Source organism: Solanum dulcamara, chromosome 4 (assembly GCF_947179165.1).
Source record: "Solanum dulcamara chromosome 4, daSolDulc1.2, whole genome shotgun sequence".
Lineage (NCBI taxonomy): Eukaryota > Viridiplantae > Streptophyta > Magnoliopsida > Solanales > Solanaceae > Solanum > Solanum dulcamara.
Genome location: NC_077240.1, coordinates 72,643,941 through 72,669,716, shown reverse-complemented (window position 1 = coordinate 72,669,716; position 25,776 = coordinate 72,643,941). Strand labels below are relative to the sequence as shown.

The 25,776-nt window shown below is 37.7% G+C and overlaps 1 protein-coding gene across 1 annotated transcript; it reads left to right on the top strand.

Moving 5' to 3' along the window:
• The first annotated feature begins 21,073 nt into the window (after positions 1–21,073).
• LOC129887562 (SNF1-related protein kinase regulatory subunit gamma-1-like) lies at positions 21,074–24,759 on the top strand. The gene is made up of 6 exons (XM_055962711.1): positions 21,074–21,264; positions 22,242–22,458; positions 22,544–22,986; positions 23,232–23,498; positions 23,589–23,761; positions 24,129–24,759. The coding sequence occupies exons 2-6, from the start codon at positions 22,290–22,292 to the stop codon at positions 24,406–24,408; spliced, it is 1,332 nt and encodes a 443-aa protein (XP_055818686.1). The 5' UTR covers positions 21,074–21,264; positions 22,242–22,289; the 3' UTR covers positions 24,409–24,759.
• Positions 24,760–25,776: the final 1,017 nt, after the last annotated feature.

Here is a 25,776-nt window from a genome sequence, read left to right as displayed (position 1 = left end):
TTTTCCCTAAGATTCAGACCCTTCTTGTATTCGGGTAGGGTCGAACTCGAGTATTGTGAAGCATTTTCAGGAGTTAAGATGAGTCGTTGAGAAATTGAGAAGTGCTAGAGGTGATGTGGGGTCACAAAGGACCCCTAGGACCAAGCTAAGTCCAAAAGATTCGCTGTGGCTAAGTTTTAGGATGCGTTCATATGAGGGGTCGACTTCTAATGATCCTATCTTTTGAAAGATGACAATCTGGGTGGCCCACGACCCATCAAATTAAAGGTCGTGGAGTCTTCTTTCCAATGCCACCAAAAATATAATTTTTGGAGTTCGGAGTCAAAAGATATGAGGATCCTAAGATGAACTAGCACAGTAGAGATTTTCAGACCTGGGTTGCAATTGCTAGAAAACTGGGCTTGGCGCAGCAGTGGCGCGACGCGCCACTATCGCGCCAGAAATATGCCTCAGTAGTTTGGGCTTTGGCGCGGCGCGCCACTAAAAGGTGTGCAGGGTTTTTCAAGTCAATTTCCAGAACCCAGAAAATATTGGCCTTGGCGCTGTAAGGGCGCGATGCGCCACTATCGCGCCAAAAACATGCCTCAGTTAGATAAGCATTTATGACATCTCCTCAAGACTCATCATAACTCTATGGCTTTAGCTCAACAATTCAAGTAGAATAACACATTTAAGGAATTGACCTATGCAACATAATCACATGGTTAAAGAGATCAACAAAACATAACAACAAGTCATCTCCATCAACTCATACTAACATTAAGGTTTTAGGAACTTCGTAGCTCAACAACATCAACACATATGGCATTAAATAAATAGGGGACAAAACTCATTTAAACTTAGACCATACCAAGAAACTCCATTTTCATGGACATCTAACCTCAAAGCAAGAGTAGGGCACATGGGTGGACTTAACCTATGTTTTGGATAGCCTTACATACCTTAGTGAAGAATTGAAGAAAACCTTGGTGTTGGGTCTTCAATGGAGGACTCAAATCTTGAAGCTCTTGGACTCTTTTTGTTGGAAATGGAGAAGAAGAAGAAGAAGAGAGAGAGAGAGATATCTCTAGGGCTTTTAGAGAGAGAGTGAGTCTGCTAAATGTGTTCCCAAAAGACCAAGGGTAACATATATATAATTTGGGTAAGTTCCCAAATTGCCCCTCCTCAAAAGTTTTGAAAAATAGGCAAAAACGCACCTGGCGCGATAGTGGCGCATCGTGCCATTGCAGCACCAGGCCAATTATGCCTAAAACCTGCACACCTCGCAGTGGCGCGCCGCGCCAGAGGCCAAACTACTGAGGCATGTTTCTGGCGCGATAGTGGCGCGTCGCGCCCTTATAGCGCTAAGGCCAAAGTTTCTGGGTTCTCGAAATTTGGCCTGAAAAACCCTGCACAACTTTTAGTGGTGCGTCGCGCCAAGGACCAAACTACTGAGGTATGTTTCTGTCGCAATAGTGGCGCATCGCGCCCTTACAGCGCCAAGGCCATTTCCCCAGCAGTTGTAACCCAGGCCAAAAATGGAATTCCTGCCGTGCTAGTTCGCCTTAGGATCGTCATATCTTTTGACTCCAAACTCCAAAATTCACATTCTTAGTGGCGTTGGAAAGAAGACTCGATGACCTTTGATTTAATAGATCGTGGGCTACCTAGATTGATGTCTTTCAAAAGATAAGATCATTAGAAGTCGACCCCTTGAACAACTCATCCTAAAACTTAGCCGCGACGGATCCTTTGGACTTAGCTCGGTCCTAGGGGTCCTTGGTGACCCCACATCACCTCTAACACTGCTCAATCCCTCAAAGACTCATCTTAATTCATGAACATACTTCAAAATACTCGTGTTCGACCCCACCCGAACACAAGAAGGGTCTAAATCTTAGGGAAAAATTTTGAGGGGTGTTACAGGGCAATTTGGGAACTTACCCAAATTATATATCACCCTAGACTATTTTGAGATCATATTTTCAGCCCCCACTCTCTCTCTAAAAAGCCCTAGGAGTTCTTCTTTCTCTCTCTTCTTCTTCTTCTCTAAATCCTTCTCCAACAAGAAGAGTTCCAAGAGCTTCAAGGTTTGAGTTCTCCATTGAAGACCCAACCACAAGGTTTTCTTCAAGTCTTTACTAAGGTATGTAAGGCTATCTTAAACATGGGTTGAGTCCACCCATGTGCCCTACTCTTGCTTTGAGGTTAGATGTCCATGAAAATGGAGTTTCTTGGTATGGTTTATGGTTAAATAAGTTTTGTCCCCAATTTATTTGATTCTATATGTGTTGATGTTGTTGAGCTAGGAAGTTCCTAAAATGAGCCCTTATGTGAGTATGAGTTGATGAAAATGAGTTGTTAAAATATGTTTTATTGATCTTCTTAACTATGTGGATTATGATAAAAGATGTTATTTTCTTAAGAAGTGTTGCCTATTTTAAAGTGTGATTTAAAGTCTTGAAGTTGTGATGAGTATCAAGGATTTCTCAAATGGATGGAGTAAATGATTGGTTATGTCTATATGTTGCTATAAATGTGTTTTTAAATTTCTTTTGAAAGATATGATTGAGATTGATCGGATAGTATGATTGAGAGAGATTTGAGCGTGATAGAGTTGATGAGTTGACAAGGTTGTAATGAGACTTGTCGATATGATTTGATTGAGTTGATTGGATGAAGTTTTATGAGCATTGAGTCTTGAGAGGAGTATCGAGCACCGAATTGGGCAAGGGTATAGTCCATACTCAAACCCAATAACTACGTTGCCAAACATAGGGGGGATTGAACCGTTAAAGTCGGATGCTTCCCCGAGATATTTGTCCTGACATTATAGGACTTGGTTGGATTGAATCCATTATTGGTTGATTCGTTCATACCCTGGCAAAGTATGAACGGACGCGGCAACAACATCGATTTGTTGTACTTTCACTGGCTCATAAGTGATGGTTGTCGGGTAAGAGAAACTCCCAAATAGGCCTTGCTAGTATTCTGAGTCAGATTGAGTTGAATTGTATGTGATTGGTCCCATCTAAATCATATCCTTGTTTAGACTTAGGACATGTGATTGAGTTGTTATCTCTTTTGAGTTAGGATTCCGAGTTGATTGATTCTTCCTTGATGTTCGTTGCATTCGGCTATTTTACATACTCGTACATTCCATGTACTAACGCCATTTGGCCTGCATCGTTTCATGATGCAGAGACAGGTACTAGAGATCATCAACCGGCGCTCCATTGAAGATCCACATACACTCCCAGCTAGTTGGTGAGTCCTCCTAGTTTCCGGAGGATGTTGAGCTTTTTTGTATAGTGTGTTGTCGTTTCCTTTATTTTGATTATTAGTAGCCATGGACTTGTCATTGGCACCTCTTTGACTTTGAAAGAGGCTTCATAGACTGGAGTGTGGGGAGGTTGAACTATTATTTTAAGAAGCCTTATTATATTGTTTTGTTGGGTTGAAAATGCTTGGCCTTCGACCCCCATATATATATGAACAATATTTTATTAATTGAGTTTTCCGCTAACAGAACATGATTGAATGAATGTGTGACTGGATCAGGTGGTTCGCTCGGAGGTCAGAAATGACCTTCGAGTCCCGGCCACGCTTAGGGTACCCTCTCGAGGCGTGACAACTATATCCTACCTTGTGCTATCTGTTGGTACCTTTTAAAGTATTATCAACCATGTCAGGTTGATTAAAATTATTTGACATACTAAATAGGGTAGCGCCAAGAGGTTCCGTCATTAGGATCAATTCAGTGGCCATTAATCCCAAGGTAGAGAGTATTCGAGTTCGAGCATCCAGGATAAGCCAGTGCATGCGGTAATTTAAAATACAGATAATGTTAGTAGATCTTCTGGTTATCCTCAGTGAGTGTCTGATCCTCGAGGTGGTTTTGTTGTGATGAGTTTGAGCATAAGGCAAAGAATTACCCCGAATATGATTTTTCATCTATTCAGCCAAGGTCACAAGTTGTCCATGATACCCCAGTTTTAGTTATTTGAGGTGCTTCGTAAAGTGTTAGAGGTGGTTTCAGGTATCAAGGATGAAGCTTGAGGTGGTACTCGTGGTGGTTCTCAGGCCAGTGGTGGCTGTCAGTTATATTTGTATTAGGTAGATTAGAGGCGGAGGTCTCTGATGCGGTGATTACATGTATTGCTCTGGTTCACCATCGTCTTATTCTATATTATTTGATCCCGATTCTACTTACTCTTAAGTGTCAACTTACTTTGATGTGGGCACTAATTATGTGTATGAGCCCCTTACTGTGCTTACTACTATCCTGATAGGTGAATATTTAGTGGTGGATAGGGTATACCAGGGATGCGTAGTGACTTTTGAGGGTAGAGAGACTCGGGCTGATTTGATATTATTTGATATGCTTGATTTGGATGTGATATTGGGTACAATTTGGTTATCTCCCTATTATATGTTTCTAGATTGCTATGCTATGACTGTGATCTTAACTTATCCTGGTTTGCCTCGGTTATTATGGATAGATAATCCGAGTTCTTATCCGAAGGGAGTGATATATTATATTTCATGCTCGTCGTATGTTGAATAAGGGTTGTTTGTCTTATTTTTCTCATATATGCGATCTCACTAAAAAGTCATCTTTGTTAAAGACTACGAGGGTGGTGAGAGAGTTTATGGATGTGTTTCCTACAGACTTGCCAAGTGTTCCTCCTAACCGTGATATCAATTTTGTGATTGATTTGGAGCCGGGCACCAAACCCATCTCCAATCTCCTTATCGGATGGCACTGGCGAAATTGAAGGAGTTGAAAGAACAATTGGAATATTTATTGAAGAAGGGGTTTATTTGACCTATTGTATCACAGTGGGGTGCACCGATCTTATTTGTGAAGAAGAATGATGGTACTATGAGGATGTGTATCGACTATTAGCAGTTGAATAAAGTTACCATCAAGACAAGTATCCTCTCCCTCATATTGATGAATTATTTAATCAGCTTCAGGGTGCATCGATATTTTCAAAGATTGAGTTGAGGTCGGGTTACCATCCGTTAAGGGTTCGAGACTCTAAAATCCTGAAGACTGCATTCAAGACTCATTATGGGCATTATGAGTTTGTGGTTATGTCCTTTGGGTTGACTAATTCCCCAGCTGCTTTTATGGAGTTGATGAACCGAGTATTCTAGCCTTATTTGGATTGTGATTGTATTTATTAAAGATATCATAGTTTATTCCAAATATGAGGTGGACCATGTTATTCACTTGAGGACCGTCCTTCAGAGATTAAGAGAGGAGAAGTTATATGTAAAATTCTCCAAATATGAGTTTTGGCTCGAGTCCGTGACATTCTTAGGTCATGTGATAACAAGGATGGTATTATGATTGATCCAGCCAAGTTTGCAGTGATTCGTGATTGGGTTAGGCCTACTTCGATTACTGAGATTCAGAGCTTTATTGGGTTGGCAGGCTATTATCATCGATTTGTTCATGGCTACTCTTCTATTGCAGCCCCATTGACTAGGTTAACTCAAAAGAATGTGGCATTTCAGTGGATTGATCAGTGTGAGTCGAGCTTTCAAAAGCTCAAGGAGTTATTGACTTCAACACCTATTCTAGCCTTACCCAAGGAAGGTGTGGCCTTTATTGTATTTTGTGATACTTCAAGAGTCGGATTGGGTGGAGTATTGATGCAAAAGGATGGAGTTATAGCTTATGTTTCTCGACAGTTGAAGGTACATGAGAAGAACTATCCTACCCACGACTTGGAGTTAGAGGCGGTGGTGTTTGTTTTGAAGTTGTGAAGGCACTATCTCTATGGTGTGCATTGTGAGGTCTTTACCAACCACCGTAGTCTTAAGTATATCTTTTCTCAACTGAATTTGAACATCAGGCAGCGTAAGTGGTTAGAGTTATTAAAACACTACGACATTACCATACTTTATTATCCGGGCAAAGCTAATGTGGTAGCGGATGCCTTGAGTGGAAAAACATATAGTATGGGTAGTTTGGCCTTCCTTAAGGCGGATGAGATACCTTTAGCTTTGGAGGTTCAGTCATTGGCTAGGCAGTTGGTCCGACTTGATATTTCTACACATCATAGCATTTTAACCTTTGTGGAGGCTAGGGCTACCTTGATGGACCAGATTCGTACACACCAGTTTGAGAGTTGAGGTCTATTCAAGACAAAGTGTTGAGGGGTGAAGCTAAATCAGCCTCTCTTAATCCGGAGGGAGTGTCGAGGATTAATGGTCGCGTTTGTGTACCCAAGGTTGGTGATTGGTTACGTAAGATATTAGAGGAGGCTCATTGTTCCAAGTACTTTATTCACCCTGGAGCAGCAAAGATGTTTTATAATTTGAAACAACACTATTGGTGGTGTGGCATGAAGAGGGACATTGTTAATTTTATGTCTAAGTGTCTAAATTGCCAACAAGTGAAGTATGAGCATCAGAAATCGAGTGGTTCTATGCAAAGGATACCCATTTCTGAGTGGAAGTGGGGGCATATCACCATGGATTTTATGTTAGTATTACCCATGGCATTGGGTAGTATGCTCTGTTGGTTAATTGTGGACCGATTGACCAAATCAGCCAATTTCTTCCCAATAAAAACTAACTATAATGTGGAGCAGTTAGCTAGGATCTACCTTCGTGAGATTATTAGGTTGCATGGAGTGCCTATCTCTATTATGTCAGATGGGGGTTCAGTGTTCACCTCTCACTTTTAGGAGGCATTAATTGCGGTTTGGGTATGCAATTAGACATAAGTTCAACATTTCATCCCCAGACTAATGGTCAGTCCGAGCAGACTATTCAGATGTTGGAGGATATTCTTAGGGCTTGTGTGATTGATTTTGGTATAGGATGGGGCAAACACTTGCCCTTAGCGGAGTTTGCCTATAATAACAGTTATCAGTCCAGCATTCAGATGGCATCGTTTGAGGCATTGTATGATCGTAGGTGTTGATCACCCATTAGGGGGTTTGATTCATTTGTGATGGATGCATTAGATACTGATTTACTTAGGGATGCTATGGAGAGTGTTTGCTTGATTCAGAGTCAGCTACTGACATACCAGAGTCGTCAGAAAAGCTATCCTGACAGGAGGGTTCTCCCTTAGAGTTCATGGATGGTGACCCTGTATGGCTCAAGATTCACCCATGAAGGGTGTGATGAGATTCGGGAAGAAGGTCAAGCTTATCTCAAGGTTTATTAGCTTATTTGAGATTCTGAGGGGAGTGGGTGGGGTGGTTTATGAGTTGGGCTTACCCCCTAGATTGTCAGTTGTTTATCTGGTGTTTCACGTCTATATGCTTCATAAGTATATCCCGGATGAGTCTCTTGTGATTTCGTATGATACGGTGGAGTTGGGTACAGATTTGACCTATGAGGCAGGGTCGATCGCTATTCTAGACAAGCAATTTCATAGGCTTAGGACCAAGAAGATCGCTTCAGTCAAGGTACAGTGGCGACATGTCACGCCCCAGGAGGGTACCCTAGACGTAACCGGCACTCAAAAACCATTTCTGGCTCCCAAGCGAACCACATAGCCTGATCACACATCCGTTCCTTCATTCATTCAGCGGAAAGTTTAAAAATAAAGAATAATTTAGCAGGCAACTCAAATCACCCATCCAACTCAAAGAATAAAGGACGTGGGCCAACAAATCAACTAAAATATTTGTCATTAAAAATAGTTTGACCAGAATAACTCAAGGAAAGAAATACTCAGTCGACTCATCACTATCTAGTCTATGAAGCCTCTATCACTACTATCTAATTGGTGCCAATGACATGTTCATGGCTACCTCAAATTAAAATAGAAAGGGCCAACTCGACGCAAGAATACATAAGCGGTGTCCTCCAAATGTAGGGAAGGACTCACCAATACGCTGAGTGTGTATAGATCCTCAATGGTGCTTCTATTGACGATCTCTTAAACCTGCCTCTGCATTATGAAACGATGCAGGTCCAAATAGACGTCAATACATAGAATGTACGAGTATGTAATATGGCAGAATGAAACATACCTCAAGGAAGAATAACATCGGATCAACTATCTCAAATCAGAAAGGTAGGAGAGACTCACATAAGACGTCATAAGTTTAAAGTAAGAATACATTTCTAGACAAACACCAATGACACATCATACAATCCAATCCAATCATACACAATACAGTTCAATCAAATCATATATCATCTGATTCAATCCAATCGTATACAATCCGTTCAACCCGGTCATATACGTCCAATCCAATCTAATCATATATCCTTCCATTCAACCCAATCAACATATCATCCAATCTAGTCCAATCGTACACTATCAAATTACAATTCATCTAATCCAATTCGATCAATGCAATCAACTCACAATCAACTCAATAAATATGCAAATTAAGTTATGCAATGTCTTACAATTCAACTCAATCATCTACAATCACGATCAAACCAATCAGATCAAGCACAATCCATTCAATTGAGAGTTTCTCTAATCGACAACCATCACCATATGAGCGAGTGATAGTACAATAAGCCGACGTTGTTGCCGCATCTGTTCATACCTTGCCAGAGTATGAACGCATCAACCAATCATGGATCCAATCCAACCGAGTCCTATAATGTCAGAAAAAATATTTTGGGGAAGCATCCGACTTTAACGGTTCAATTCCCTCCTACGTTTGGCGATGTAGTTATTGGGTTTGAGTATGGACTTTACTCTTACCCAATTCGGTGCTCGATACTCCTCCCAAGACTCAATATGCTCATATCTATCAAGTGAATAACATACTCAAAATACTCATTTAGCCTCATTGGACTCTTTCAAATCAATTCATCTCAACTCATCAAACTCTTCTCTTTAAAATTTATACAATCTCAAAATAGACCTTTTTATGTAAAAAAAATGCGCAACTCATTTATACTAAAAACACTCATGTTCAAAAATAATTAAAAGACTTCTCAAACTCAACTCATGCTTAAACTCTTTTTAAATCATAGATGAAAATAATTATTTCTTAAATTCAAAAATAGTGTATAAATAGTTTATACAAAAATGCTCACAAATTATTTATTTAAAACTCCTTCTCAAAAGATCCTTTATTTTTAAAATATTCATAAGACTCCAATCAACTCAGATTATGCAAATCACATATCACATAATCACATTAGACTCCAATCCGCTCCATCACATAACATCCTCATCAATATACCTCTTCATCAATCATTTTACACATATTAAATAAGCACCATTCACGTCATCACTCACATCGTCATTAAACATCATCATCACATCATTGTCAAGTATCATCATCGCATCAATCATCAAACATCTACTCCAAAATCCTTATTTTAGTCTTATGTTCATTTTATAGAAGCAAAGGGACATTCTTAACTAACCAATTCATTCTTTTCATTCCAATCAATACACATATACACAAAACCATCCATCTCAACTCAAGACAAATTATGACCAAAGAAACCTCATCTTGGGTTCATGTGAATGAAACATGAATCCATACTCTCAACAAAACTCAACTCAAGAATATCATCAACATCTATAAATCTATATACAAGGATACATTTATAGTTAATAATATGAAAAATAACTATTTAGTAACTCAAGTCATTATAATCACCAATCAACAATTTGTATCTAAAAACATTCCATAGTTTAGGGAAAACTTTCAAGAAAACCTTTCTAGAAGGTGCAACTCTTTCACAACTCCTAACCAACACATCTATGGGCATATGGAAGAACTCAATCCATATTTTAGGTTAGCATTATATACCTTGTTTGAAGACTTTGAAAAAAACCTTGATGTTGGGTCTTCAACGGGGAACTCAAATCTTGAAGCTCTTGGAACTCTCCTTATTGGAAATGGAGAAGAAGAAGGAGAGAGAGAGAGGAACTCCTAGGGATTTTTCGAGAGAGAGTGAGGGATTGAAAAGTGATCCCAAAATGTGCTAAGGCTGATACATATATAATTTGGGGGATTCCCAAATTACCCCATCTCAAAAGTTCTAAAAAATAGGCAAAAATGCTCCTGGCGCGATAGTGGCGCGTCGCGCCATTGCAGCGCCAGGCTGATTACGCCTAAAACCTGCACATCTCGTAGTGGCGCGCCACGCCAAGGACAAAACTACTGAGGCACATTCTTGGCGCGATAGTGGCGCGTCGCGCCCTTACAGCGCCAAGGCCAATATTTCCTAGGTTTTGGAAATTGGCTTGAAAAACCCTGCACACCTTTTAGTGGCGCGTCGTGCCAAGGACCAAACTACTGAGGCACATTCTTGGCGCGATAGTGGCGCGTCGCGCCCTTACAGCGCCAAGGCCATTTCCCCAGCAGTTGCAACCCAGGCCCAAAAATAAAATTCCTACCGTGCTAGTTCGTCTTAGAATCATCATATCTTTTGACTCCAAACTCCAAAATGTACATTCTTGGTGGCGTTGGAAAGAAGACTTGACGACCTTTAATTCAATAGGTTGTAGGCCACCTATATCATCATATTTCAAAAGATAAGGTCGTTAGAAGTCAACCCCTCATACAAAATCCTCCTCAAACTTAGCCACGACGAATCTTTTGGATTGATTTGGTCCTAGGGGTTCTTCATGACCCCACATCACCTCTAACACTGCTAAATTTCTCAAAGACTCATCTTACTCATGAAAATGCTCCACAATACTCGAGTTTGATTCTATCCGAATACAAGAAAGATCCGAATCTTAGGGAAAAATTTTGAGGGGTGTTACACGACATCCGCCTGTTGTGGAGGCGAATTAGGAGTTAGATTCTGATATGCGGGCTCGGTATCCACAACTTTTTGAGACTCTAGGTACTTTTCTTTATCTTATGTTCGAGGACGAATATCATTTTTAGTGGTAGATGTTGTAATGACCTTGAAGGTCATTTTTAGAAATTCTCAAGAAATTATTATTTTACCCCTCTCATTAGTGCCCTCAAGTGTTATGCGATCAGTTTGTGTAGTTGAATTTGTTAAAGTCTTAATAGTTTGTGAATTGGATAAGTTTTTAAGTTTTAAAGAGATAAGTTGCTAAAAAGTAGTTTTCGATACCAACTGAATCTACGGGTCTTAGAATAGGATTCCATCAATTCCATCACCTCCGAAATGTGGAAATTAGTCTAGAAATGTCTTCGTTCCCTAATTTGGAGTTGTATTGTAAAATTGAGGTCCCAAGTTAGACAGTTTGGTTTTAAATGAACTAAGTTCGACTTTCGTCAACAATTTAAGTTTGGAGACTCGGATTGGATTTTTGATGGTTTCTTTGGTTTCGGGAGGTGATTTTAGGCCTAAGAGAGACTTTGTTATATTTTTCGGAAGTTCCGAGAGCATTTTTTTAGGTTCATATTAGTTTAGTTGCGATAGTCAATGAGACCTCAAATTTGAATTTTGATAGTTTTATTGGCTCTGGAATGTCGAATTGCATAGGAGTGCATATATGATTTTTGTATACGATATTCTGAACAAATCTCGAGGGTCCAATCGGAGATGTAGAATTTGGGACTTAAGCTGATTTTGTGTTGCTGGTGCAAGGTCTGCTTAAGCCGATAAGGTTTACTAAACCTTCGCTTTAGCGATATCCATTGCTTAAGCAAAAAGGCTCACTTAAGCAAGGTCTGCGAAATCGAACCTTTGCTTTAGTGACCATATGTGCTTTTCCGACACCTAAGAGGTCCAAAAATGGATTTTGAGTCTTTTCTTCCATATTTGATTTTCAAGAGCTTGAATGGGCGATTTGTGAAGGAGATTTTTGAGAGATTTCATTTGGGTAAGCATTTTTAAACTAAAAGCTTTGATTTTTGTCTATTATCCCACGATTTTGACTTTTAAATTTCAAGTTTCAAACTCAAATTTCTTGTTTTCTTCCCTAATCCGAATTTAAAGAAAATGGTGATTTCTAACTCAATTTTTACTCTATTTTTCAACCATGTGTTCCTTATTACTAGCAAAACTTGATTTTACAAGAAATTTCCAGATTCGACCCATTTTAAAATTAATCGATTTTTGGACCATTTTACCCCCGTTTTTGAATCCTTGTAATATGGGTGTCGTTGGACTACTTGTGATGTGTATGTTTCAATATTGATAATGGGTTGCCAATTCAAATATTGAATTCGAGGGTTGATCATCCAGTAGAGGTGTTCGAGTGCAGTTTCGGCAATTAAGGTAGGTTTGACTATCCTTCTTAGGACTGAATTGGGGTAATTAGTTAATCCTATGTTATAGACTTTGTTATGGGGTTGTGATATAGATTTGAGACTATTAATTACTTTGATATACTCCTGTGAAGGCTTATTTCTATTGTGATGCCTGTGTGGGGGCTTATTTGTGTTGTGTAGCCCATGTGGGGGCCTTATTTACTATTTTATCTGCTTTAAAAATATGCGATTCATAATTTGCTTGTGAGAGAGGTGTAAGGAGACTATTTGACTTGTAATACCTTCTTGATGAGTTGAGTTGGGGTTTTGAGCATATCTGAGTATTGAAACATTTTTGAAAAAGGGTGAACACTTAATTTGAGGTATTTTCTTCCTATTACTGTCTACTAAGGGTGAATATCCTATTTAGGTTAAGTTTTGAGAGCTTTGGACCTTGTATTACATGTTGAATTGAATATTGCCTCCATGTCTTATGTTTTGTGAATGTATTCATCCTCATTCATCATATCATTGATCATTGGGAAATTGAGAATTGTGCAAATTCTTTTTGAGAAAGAAAACGTAACACCTTTTTCTATCCTTGACCACGAGTTAGGTGGAAAGCAAATGAGACATTAGAATCATGAGTCATTGGCCATAAACTGGGTGGTGAGATAGTTTATACATTGAGATTATGACTGGATATATATTTTGCAGGACCCATAGGTTTGAAATGTGTGCCATCATGACCTTGATTTTTGGGTCATGAAAAATCACGGGGGATGAAACCAGAAAATGGAAAAATATGCTCAATAAAATTAACATGGCGAGATATATAAATTCTATGTGTTTGAGGATCAAAGTATTTTAGGCATTTTGATTATTAGTGTAAACAAAAATATGCATGGGTTAGAACGAGGTTCAAGCTTGTTGTGAGAATAAGAATGTAACCATAGATAACAAAGACAGCCAAACACACGTAATTTATGATACTTGGGAGACTCATCAAAAATTCAAAGATATGGTGAATCATAATAAAATAGAGGTGTTGGAAGTCGGTTGATTAAATAGACTGTAGTTTGGAAAGCAAGTGACCAAAATAAGAGAATCAAGTTGGCATTGTGAAGAAGAGTAATACCGGTTTCAACAATATATCTATGGCATCTTTCTGTAACACCATTATGCTTAGGGATGTATGATGGAGTAAGAAAATGAGATATTTCATTAGAATAAAAGAAATCTTTCAGATGGATAAATTCACCATCATTATCCGAATAAAAGAAAATGATGGACTTATTGAAATACTTTTCAACTAAGGCTTTAAATCGTGGAAAGATTTGAGAAACCTTAAACTTCTTTTTCATAGAAAAAAGCCAGACATATTTGGTGAAATGATCAACAAGTATTAAATAATATTGAAACCATCAACTGAAGAAATAGGTGCAGGACCCCAAACATCAGAATATATAAACTTTAATAGTGAAGACGATTTTATTGAAGAAACCCAAAATGGTGTTTTGTGCATTTTATTGCACTTACACGAATTACAGAAGAATATAGAGGAAACATAATAATTTGGAAGATTGAATCACATAGAATGTGGTGCAATATTGGTGAAGATGGATGACCAAGTCTTTTGTGCCATGATGAAATAGACGAGAACTGGCTGCGAAAAGTAGCAGAATTGATGGTTTTCTTCAAGAAAGTGGATAGGTTCTTTGGCCACTCATATAGTCCATTCTTAGGGTTTTCACGTACCAATGGCATCCCCGTTAGATAGTCCTTTAGAACATAAGAAAATTGTGATAATTTAATAGAGACATTATTAGAGGCACATAACTGATAAACAAAAATAATATTTTTTTCATACTAGAACACATAAATATTAGAAAGGTGAAAATCACGATTAGAAAAAGAAAGTTTGGCGGAACCAAAATGTCACACATAATTTTTTACCATCACCTAGCATCAAATCATCACCAGTATAATTGGAATGCAATGAGAGATTCTGCAGGTCACTTGTGCATGATGGAATTCTCCTGAATCAATTAACCAATTTGAATTTCCATTTTCTCCTATAGCAGCAATGTTTGCATTCGGTTGTGGAGTAGATGTATTCGGACCTGAGGCTACACTGTTAGAGCTAAAAATATTTAGCCAAGGAAAGAACACTTGGAATCTACGACATTGCTTGACTACATGACCAGGATTATTGCAATATTGACAAATTAGTTGATTGCCTTGTTGAGTGGTGCCTTTATTAGATTCAGTACTAGACCTATTTTTTCAAGAGTTGGAAGAGGTGGTCTTGATCGCAAAATTAGCCGTCAATGGAAATATAGGAGGAGTGGGATCTCGTTGGAGTTGCTTCTCATAGTCATACAACTTTCATAAAATTCATCAAAATGAAGTGAGGTGTCACGAATCCGAATAGAATCAGAAATACCTTTGTATTCAGGTGGCAAACCATTAAGAACATAAAGAGTGATATCATCGAGAGTGATAATAACTCCAATAGAATTAAGAGTAGTCACAAGTTGCTTGATTTGTTGAAGATAAGCAGACATACTTTGAGTATCCTTGGTGGCACGAGTAAGTGAGTCCTTGAGACTGAGAATTAAGACACGCGATGGTTTCACATACATCCTATAAAGAGTAGTCCAAATATCATAAGAAGTTTCCACAGTGCTAATCAAAGAGACTACTACGGTAGACAGAGTAGCAATAAGCGCATTTCATAGCAACTGATCTTGACGATACCATCGTTCATTGTGTAAATGATACATAGTAGGTTTATTAGTAATGTGATGTGTAAGGACAAACCCAATGAGTATTGAACGCCATTGAGAGTACCAAGTCTGATAATTGGTAGAGGTAAGTTTAATAGTAGTCAAAGAGGCTAGAAAGGGAATGGAACTAAGCTCTGGTTGGTTGTTTTGGATAGTTGAGGGAATTATAGTTGGGATTGATAGGTTGATAGAAGTGGATATTGGATAACTTTGAGGAACAGAGGAAAATGGTTGAGGGTGAGACTGGGATCCGATTATATTTGTGAAAGCCGATAAGGATCCTGTCGAGAAGATGTGGTATTTCTTATGAAATTATAGCTTTGAATTGTTGGTAAAATATGAGGAGAGAAAGTTGAAGGTCCTATAATAGTAGAGGGACAAGAAATATTTGTGTATAATGGTTGCATAAGAGGAGAGGCAGTGGAAATTTGAATTTCAAAGAAAGGGTTTGAGAAAGGATTGGTCGAGCTAAAAACATAACGATATGAGGCATTGAAGTGGATGCATGTCACGCCTCGGGAGGGTACCCTAGACGTAACCGGCACTCAAAATCTATTTCTGGCTCCCAAGCAAACCACATAGCCTGATCACACATTTGTTCAATCATTCAATCAGCGAAAGACAAAAATATAAAGAGAATATTTGGCGGGCAACTCAAATCGTCAGTCTAACTCAAAAAATAAAGGCCATGGGCTAAAAAATCAACTCTGATATTTGTCACTTAAATTAGTTTGACAATAATGATTCAAGGAATGAAATACTCAAACGACCCATCACTATCTAGTCTATGAAGCCTCTATCACTACTATCTAATTGGTGCCAATGACATGTTCATGGCTACCTCAAATCAAAATGAAAAAGGCTAACTCGAAGCAAGAATGATATAAGTGGTGTCCTTCGAATGTAGGAAAGGACTCACCAATACGCTGAGTGTGTATAGATCCCTAATGGTGCTCCTATTGATAATCTCTTAAACTTGCCTTTGCATTATGAAACGATGCAGGTCCAAATGGACGTCAGTACATGGAATGTATGAGTATATGTAATATAGCGGAATGAAACATACCTCAAGGAAGAATAACATTGGTCCAAATATCTCAAATCAGAAAGATAAGAGAGACTTAAATAAGGCGTCATAAGTCTAAAGTAAGAATACATTTTTAGACAAAGACCAATCACACATCATACAATCCAATCCAATCATGTACAATACAATTCAATTAAATCATATACAATTCGGTCATATCCAATCATGTACAATCCGATCCAATCCAATCATCTGCCGTTAACTCTAAGTCAATCACATATCATCTAATCCCATCTAATCACATATCCAACCAAATCCTGTACAATCCAAGCATATATTCATCTAACCCAATCCGATCATATACAATCAACTCAACAATCCACTCAAAGGACTCAACTCAATAAATATGCAAATTAAACTATGCAATGTTTTACAATTCAACTCAATCATCTACAATTCCAATCAAGCCAATCATATCAATCACAATCCATTCAATTGGGAGTTTCTCTAACCGACAACCATCACCATATGAGCGAGTGATAGTACAACAAACCGACGTTATTGCCGCATCCGTTCATACCTTGCCAGAGTATGGATGAATCAACCAATCATGGATCCAATCCAACCAAGTCCTATAATGTCAGAATAATAAAATGGGAAACATCCGACATTAACGGTTTGATCCCGTGGGAAGCATCCGACTTTAACGGTTTCATCCCCTCCTACATTTGGCGACGTAGTTTATTGGTTCGAGTATGGACTATACTCTTACCCAATTCGGTGCTCGATACTCCTCCCAAGACTCAATATGCTCATATCTATCAAGTGAGTAAGATACTCAAAATACTCATTTAGCCTCTTAGGACTTAGTTTCAAATCGACTCATTTAGTCTCATTGGACTCTTTTCAAATCAACTCATCTCAATCATCAAACTCTTCTCTTCAAATTTGATACCATCTCAACTCAATGGATGTAGAAAATATTATGTACATTTGAAATATAATTCCAACTCCTCAGCTCAAACTCAAAATAGATATTTTAATGTAAAAATACTCAACTCATTTAAAGGCTCCTCATACTTAAACTCCTTTCTAAATCAAAGATGAAACTAATAATTTTTTAGACTCAAAATAGTGTGTAAATAGTTTATGCAAAAAGGTTCACAAATAAATTATTTATAGCTCCTCCTCAAAAGATCATTTATTTTCAAAATATTCCTAAGACTCCAATCAACTCAAATTATGCACATCACATATCACAAAATCACATTAGACTCCAATCCACTTCATCACACAACATCCTCATCAACATAACCTCTTCATTCACATCATCGTCAAATATCATTATTCACATCGTCATCAAACATCATCCTCACATCATCATCATCATCATCATCAAACATTATCATCACATCATTGTCAAATATCATCATCACATCAATCGTCAAACATCTACTCTAAAATCCTTATTTTAGTCCTATGTTCAATTTATGGAAGCAAAAGGACATTCTTAACTATCCAATTCATTCTCTTCATTCCAATCAATACATATATACACAAAACTATCCACCTCAACTTTAAGACAATTATGACAAAGAAATCTCATCTCGGATTCATGTGAATGAAATATGAATTCATACTCTCAACAAACTCAACTCAAGAATATCGTCAATACCTATAAATCTATATACCAAGATCCATTTGTAGTCAATAATTATGAAAGATAACTATTTAGTAACTCAAGTCATTAAAAACATCAATCAACCAATAGTATCTAAAAATATTCTATAGTTTAGAAAAACTTTCAAGAAAACCTTCTTAGAAGGTTCAATTCTTTCACAACTCCTATCCAACACATCTATGGGCATATTGAAGAACTCAATCCATATTTTAGGTTAGCCTTACATACCTTGTGAAGACTTTAAAGAAACCTAATTGTTGGGTCTTCAATGGGAGACTTGAATCCTTGAAACTCTTGAAGGCACCCTTTGTTGGAGAAGGATTTGGAGAAGAAGAAGAAGAGAGAAAATATTAGGGCTTTTAGAGAGAGAGGGACTGAAAAATATGATCCCAAAACGTCCAAGGATAGGTATATATAATTAGGAAAAAAGTCCAAGTTGCCCCTCTTCAAAAATCTGGAAAATTGGGCAAAAATCTTATTAGCACTATAGTGGCGCGTAATAGGCTTAAAACCCTGCACATCTAATAGTGGTGCATCGCGCCAAAGACCAAACTACTGAGGCTGTTTTCTGGCTCTATAGAGGCGCCGAGCGCCACTGGAGCGCCAAGCCTATATTTCGCCCAGGACTGAAATTCCTGCAGTACTAGTCCGTAGTAAAATGGTCATAACGTTTGACTCCGAACTCCAAAAATTGCAATCTTGGTGGCGTTGGAAAGAAGACTCGATGACCTTTAATTTAATAGGTCATGGGCCACCTAAATTTTCGTCTTTCAAAAGATAGGGTCGTTAGAAGTCAATCCCTTAAACGAACTCATCCAAAACTTAGCCACGACGAACCTTTTGGACTTAGCTTGGTCCTAGGGGTCCTTTGTGACCCCACATCACCTCCAATACTCTTCAATTACTCAGGGACTCATGTGTAAAATTACAAGTCCTCCGATCCGAGTCAACACTCACGTGAAAAAATATTCAAATCTTAGCAAAAATTTTTAGGGGTGTTACAATGTGTTAGGCGCAACGGTAGATAATGAAGAGGAAGAGTGAGTAGATCAAAAGATCCCTTTTTGTGTTAGCTCCGTTACCATAAAACAGTTGTAGTGAAAGCTATTGCTTGATAATTATAAAAGGTTAGGGAAAAGACATAAATACCCTTCTGAAGTTGTAGCGAAAAGTCACTTACACACTTTAACTACCGAGGTGACCTATAACACACCCGAACTACTTATAAGTGAATTTATATCCCCTTCCTACACCCAATTCCAAGCCTGTTTCAGACAACATTTCTTAGCGCATCACTGACTATTTTTTTATCTTTTATTTAATTAAAATAGGCCTCCAATAGTATTTTCTTGGAACTCAATGTTAAAGCCCTTACTCGACCCTAATTTTCACCCAAAAATTGAAGAACCCTAAATTTCTTCAAAGCTTAGTTCAAGCCCCAAATTGAAGATCAAGCTCACTTTTTTTCAAGGAGAATCAAAGGTAATTTTTTATTTCTTTCTCTCTTTTCCATTTTAATTCAATCCTCTCTTTTTCAATTTGATTTATTTCTGTCTATTCCATAATTTTTGGTAGAAGAATTCAAAAAAGGAAAATCTGAAGGCAAGAAGAAGCACACAATGTGAGTTAATTTGGGATTTGGCTGGAATATGTAAAGCGCCGGTGATAACTAAGTGAAGTTCTGGAGGTATACTCTCCTTGTCTTGGATCTTTGCTTTAACTTTGTCGATAGTATTTGAACTCTCAACCTTCAAAGTAATTGTCTTTCCTGTCAATGTCTTAACAAATATTTGCATGCCACCCCTCAGACGAAGAACAAGATGTAGGGTTGACTCTTTCTGAATTTTTTTCTTCACATTGTCAATTGTATTTGAACTTTCAATTTCAAGGGTGATAGTCTTTCTAGTAAGTGTCCTGACAAATATTTGCATACCACCACGAAGGCGGAGGACAAGTTGATTAATGAAGTACCAAGAAATATGCCGGAGAAAGTAGATAAAAGTAAAGTTTCCGAGGACGGCGGGTCATGGGAGCATTTATTAACGTTCTCTTTCTCTCTCTTATAAAATATTTAATTAATGGAAAAAGATGAGGGATTTGGTGCTTTTGTTAATGATGACACGTGACATTGGAGGTTCATTTAATACGTGGCATCACGTGGGGGCGAGTGACTCTCACTCACTACCTAATATCTGGATTGGGTGTAGGAAGGAGTAAATAAATACACTTTGAATAGTATGGGTGTGTAATAGGTCGCCCCAGTAGTTGAAGTGTGTAACTGAATTGTCGGTATAATTTTAGGAAAAATTTATGCCTTTTCCCTAAAAGCTTATGCATACATATATATATTTGTCTTGATGACTAAGAAAGGAATAAAGATATAAAATGTATCTAAATCAATTAGAATAAATTATATATCTTACAATCTTTAAAGATATAATACAATTAATTTATTATATTTGATAGAGCGAAATCAGGGCATGATATTCTTCTAAGAGAAATAAGATTTAAGGGTAATCGATATACTTGGATAAATAAAAAAATTAAAAAAAGAAATGCTCTCATTTTTAAAAGGTCTGATCGTCTTTTTACTAATAATGATTGGCTTATTATTTTTCAGATGCTCAAATCTCATATCTTCCTAAAATCTCATACTACTGTCCGCTATTTAAGTTGTGGGGACTCTTAACTTTCGTTATTATATTCGTGTCAAATTCTTTAAAAATATAATATTTTTAGAGAATTTAACGTGTACCTATTGACATTTTTAAAGAATTCAAGCAACTTAGTCCGTTACTACTTACACTCTTCAAGAATGATATTCTTATATGAATTTTTCTTTTTGAGATATTAAATTATATTTTTAAAATTATGTACCCATAATCAACCAACACCATCATCAATCACAAAATTGATGGAAATTCGCATCCACAATCACAACTATTAGACATTTCCATCACCAACCACGGTATGATTTTAAAAAAAATATTTTATTGGTATATTATCAGATTTATTGTTACTTTTCCTATCCCAATATGTTATCATTTCCATTTAGTCAGTTCTCGAAAGAAAGACATCTTTTCATATTTGAAGTAATAATTTTACTTCAAACATTTTATCCTTAAATGAAATAAAAAAAAATTCATGATATATTTTAAATCACAAACTTGAAGAATCTACATATTTTTTTTCTCTAAACTCCATGCCAAACAAGTCTTTTCCATTTAAATCAAGACAGAGAAATATTTTACATAAATTTATATTTGCTAATTTCTAAATAAAAATAAATCTTACCATTTAAATGTTGAGAAAAATAAAATTTTTATTATTTAATTATCAAATCGTAATATCATTTTAGTAATATTTTGACGTGTATCAGATCGAAAAATAGTAAAAAGAAATGTTTTATGAAATGCTTGTGTTGTGGTAGTGGGTTATAATATAGCCATTGAGTGACAAGTGGAGGGTAAAGTATAACACATGGCAGCGCTCACAGAAACCAAAAAGTGAGTAGTAATAACTTGTCAATCTCATCACCAACAAAAGAAGACACAGTTTTCGCCCTTCAAAACACAAAATTACACATCTCATCTCAGTCTGGGGATCAAATTCATCATTCTAACTAATTAAAATCTCTGCAGAACAACCTCACAGGTACCCTATATCTTTTATTTATTGTTACAGTATTTTTTTAATTTTTTTTTTAAGTGTGTGGGTTTAGGAATTGATCAGGATGTTCATAATTTGTTAAAAATGGAATCAACAATTTGAAACCACCAAAAAATCGAATTTAATTAGGTTTGATTTTGGTTCAATATTTTTAAGAAATTGAAATATTGAACTTTGTTGAAAAGAAAGGAGTTGAAGAAGGTTGTTTGAGATTTTTTGGGGAAAACCGAGAGTGCTCTGCCAACGTGTGTTTGACGTGGCTGCTACATCAGCCGAACCATGGTTTGGCCATGTTGACATGGCATGCTACGTCATCATATCCATGTCTTATATATGAAACCTCAAAAATTATGAAATTATAAAATTATAGTATATGATTAAAATTATTTTTCATTGAATATACAGTATATCCATATGTCAAACCATGTTCTGCTGGTTGGTGCGTTTACTTTTTCAAATTTTGAATCCCTTGGTGAAAATTATGCTCTGTCATCCACTTCCAACATATCCTTCGTGTGATTAATGTTCTTTACATATGGCTTTTCGCAAGGACAGACTCTAATGTGACTTTCGCTTATGCATCGTGGTTGTATACAGCACGGTATTTAAACCTATCCTATACACATCTGAGCAAGAAATGCATTGATTAACGAACTCTGATTGAACTCTGCATAAATTGTTTCAACTGTACGATTTATGATCTTTTATTATGAAAAAGTCTTCTTCTGAAAGAAGTGGAACAGCTACTTATGACACCAAAAGATGTTCTCCACATGTAAATGCAAAGTTACAGACATTTGTAATAGGTTCTAATGAGTTACGGAATCCTTCAATCAAGTGTAGGCACAAAGTTGTAGCAATGAAGTTTCCTTATCGATCTGGTGGTCAGAGATTCTAGTTACTGACTATCACTATCTTCTTTAAAACTTTATCAATCTCATTGTTGTCTTGGTGCTTCTCAGGAATATATTCTTAGAGCCAGGTCCTGTTCTCTGAGTATATTGAAGTAAATGGCACAAGTGAAAATTACAGAAAATACGTCGAAACTTGCAAGCTACGATGCTTACTTTGAAATGGTCCAGAGCAGAAAAAAATTGCCCCGTAATTTACAGGAAACTTTAACTGATGCATTTGCAAAAATTCCAGTTTCATCCTTCCCTCAAGTACCAGGTGGCAAAGGTATCTAAAATAGACAAGTTTTCTCATAATTATGTTTTTGATATCCAATGTTGCATCCTAAACGGCTTCTTATGCCTCATTCCAGTGATTGAAATAGACTCCGAGACTTCTATAGGTGATGCTGTTAAAATTCTTTCTGAATCCAACATCCTCTCAGTTCCTGTGAAGAATCCAGCTGCTCAGAATAGTTTGGATTGGAGAGAAAGGTACTTAGGCGTCCTTGATTACTCTGCTATTGTTCTTTGGGTGCTGGAGGGTGCGGAAACAGCAGCAGCTGCGTTATCAGCAAGTTCGGCAGCAGCAGCCGGAGTTGGAGCAGGTACTGCTGGTGCTCTTGGAGCACTGGCATTAGGTGCAACAGGTCCTGCTGCAGTTGCTGGTCTCACGTTGGCTGCAGTCGGTGCAGCAGTGGCAGGTGGAGTGGCTGCAGATCGAGGAGCGGGAAAGGATGCTCCAACTGCAGCTGATAAGTTGGGCGAGGATTTCTACAAGGTTATCCTTCGAGAAGAACCCTTTAAGTCAACAAAGGTGAGCAGGCCATCTAAAGGATTGCCCTTACTTCTAGCATGTCGCGCTAGCGGTTTGATTGATCAAGAGAGATTTTATTTTGTTATGGTGCTTATGTCTAAATTATTTACAGCTTCTTCAAGTCTTTAGAACTCTCAAACATGAAAAAGAATGATCAAATTGGAGAATACCAAAAGTTCTGCTACAGTATATTTAGAGAATCTGACATGAAAACACATGACAAGGTCCAGTAACTATGTTTGCAGGTGAGCTCCATTATAAAATCCTATCGGTGGGCACCATTTGTTCCAGTAGCAACAGACAGTTCTATGTTGAGTGTCTTGCTGTTGTTATCAAAATATAGGCTGCGGAACGTACCTGTGATAGAAAGGGGAAGTCCATTCCTTAAGAACTTCATAACTCAATCAGCAGTGATACGGGGTCTTGTAGGATGCAAAGGAAGGGATTGGTTTGACTGCATCTCTGCTCACCCTATATCAGAACTTGGCCTTCCATACATGTCCGCTGATGAGGTCAGCTATTTGTAGCTCCCGACATTATATATTATTTTAATATTACAATAGTTGTTGACGGGAAGTCGTGTCTTTCAATGTGAACTCCAGGTTATTAGTGTCCGAGATGATGAACTGATTCTGGAAGCATTCAAGAAAATGAGAGATAATAATATCGGAGGTCTGCCGGTTGTTGAAGGACCAAAGAAGATAATAGTTGGCAATGTAAGCATAAGAGACATCAGATTCTTGTTACTCAAACCTGAACTATTCTCCAATTTCAGGTATGTCATACATATATATTATTAGTTCCTCGCTGATCTGACTATCTGATTATTTCTAAGATAAATAATTAGAGTTTCAATTCTAGAGAGACTTTCTTATGGTTGAAATTGTGCAAGAAAACCAGAAAATAGATATATCAGAGTTGAACTCTATGGTAATACTGAGTCTATCCAATAACCTACTGTATTGATTGGCCACCTTCTTGTCGGTGATTAGGATATCATCACCAAGAAGGGCATAATCAACAAACAGGGTGCTTTGTAGCGTACTCAAATGACAAAACGATTTGACTTCTATCATATAGGCTCAGAGATTTTCTCTGCTTCTTTGTGCGTTGGTACTAAGTTTTGCCCGTTCAAATCACAGGCAGCTGACAGTCGCGGGCTTCATGAACACTGTTGCTTCGGCAACCCATGATGCCACAAAGGCTGCTACACCAATAACATGCAAGCTGGGTTCAACTCTTTGTAGTGTGATAGACACTCTTGCGTCCAAGTTAGTTCACCGGATCTACGTGACAGCTGAGAATGACGAAGTCGTTGGTGTGATTACGCTGAGAGATGTCATTTCTTGCTTCATTTATGAACCACCAAACTTCTTTGATAACTATTTTGGATTTTCTGCTCAAGAAATGCTCGGAAACTGATATGGGCGAGTAGAAGATACAGTAAAAAGAATCGGCACCAGGTTTTGCATAAGATCCAAGAGATACTCTCTTTTACCAGTTTAACATCTACAAGATGATCCTTTTATGTCAATCCTGCAGCACTATCGCTTGCTAGTTTCTTGAGTTCCCTTTTTTTGTTTCTCTGGCTCATCCAAGGCCGTTCTGTCTTCATAGCTAGAATGAAGGTTAAAGTTCCATAAAACTTTTTCTAGATAGGAAGTTCTTGTTTTGCATGGTTATAATATCATTACTGAAACTAGAAAGCCATTGTAAAGAGAATTTAGGATTTACCATTTTCTACCAAGTTTGATCTGCAAAGGTATTGACCCATCTCCCCTTCAAGTTTGTACTTTACTTTTACTTTAACAAAATTCAACCATCTCCAGGCAGCGTCTTTTGTTACAAAAAATGTTGCCTTGATAGTTAAATGTGTTGGCATATGTTATGTTGATATAGTTAAATGTGTTAGCAGCATGATCTTTAGGTAGGGAAACTTATTATTAGTATTTCAACTCTTTATCTGAAAGTGAAAGTACATTAATCTATAGTATCTATGTATTTTTACCCAATGTAAAAGGCAAAGAGTGAAGTCCCACTGGTCCAAGTTGGTTGGAGCTTAGCCAAACCAATTGAATATCCATGGTCAACATAAACACAACCATAGCTAATTGATGCAACCCCATAGATAGTAGCACCAATGTTGAATGACCACAAGATTTTCCCAATACTGGCATCCATGGGATAGAGAGATCCATTAGGAGCCAAAGATCCTGCAAAAATAATCCCATCAACTATGGTGATCAACCCGTAGGACGTGTCGTTGCTCGGGTTTGCAGTGGTCCATAGTATTTTTCCTGTGTTTGCTTCCAATGCCACCCATCCACCAGCTGCTTCCAATGCCACCCATCCACCAGCTGCTGTTGTTTGATAGCTGCTGTTGTTTGATTTAAAGGTGCCAGGGTGGAAGAAAAACTGTTCCGTGATTGGGGTCCGACCCGGACACCCGTATACGTACCTACGAACCATATGATAACTTACATAAGAACTCCAATGGGTCATAACGTCTTCATATAAATATATTCCTATCATTTGTCTCTTGAGGAGTCGCCACTAATCATATCATGAAAGGACACGCAAGCCGACAAGACTGCCATTTCATATTAATATTCACAACACATCGTATAGACGCAGTTGAACAAAACTTACACATAATCCACACACATGTGTACAGATCTCTAAGAGTGTCAACGGTATCATATGGAGGGACAGGACCCCTGCCGTACCTCTGAATAAACGAATATATACATCAAAAAGATCAATACCAAAAATCTAGGCTCCGATACAATG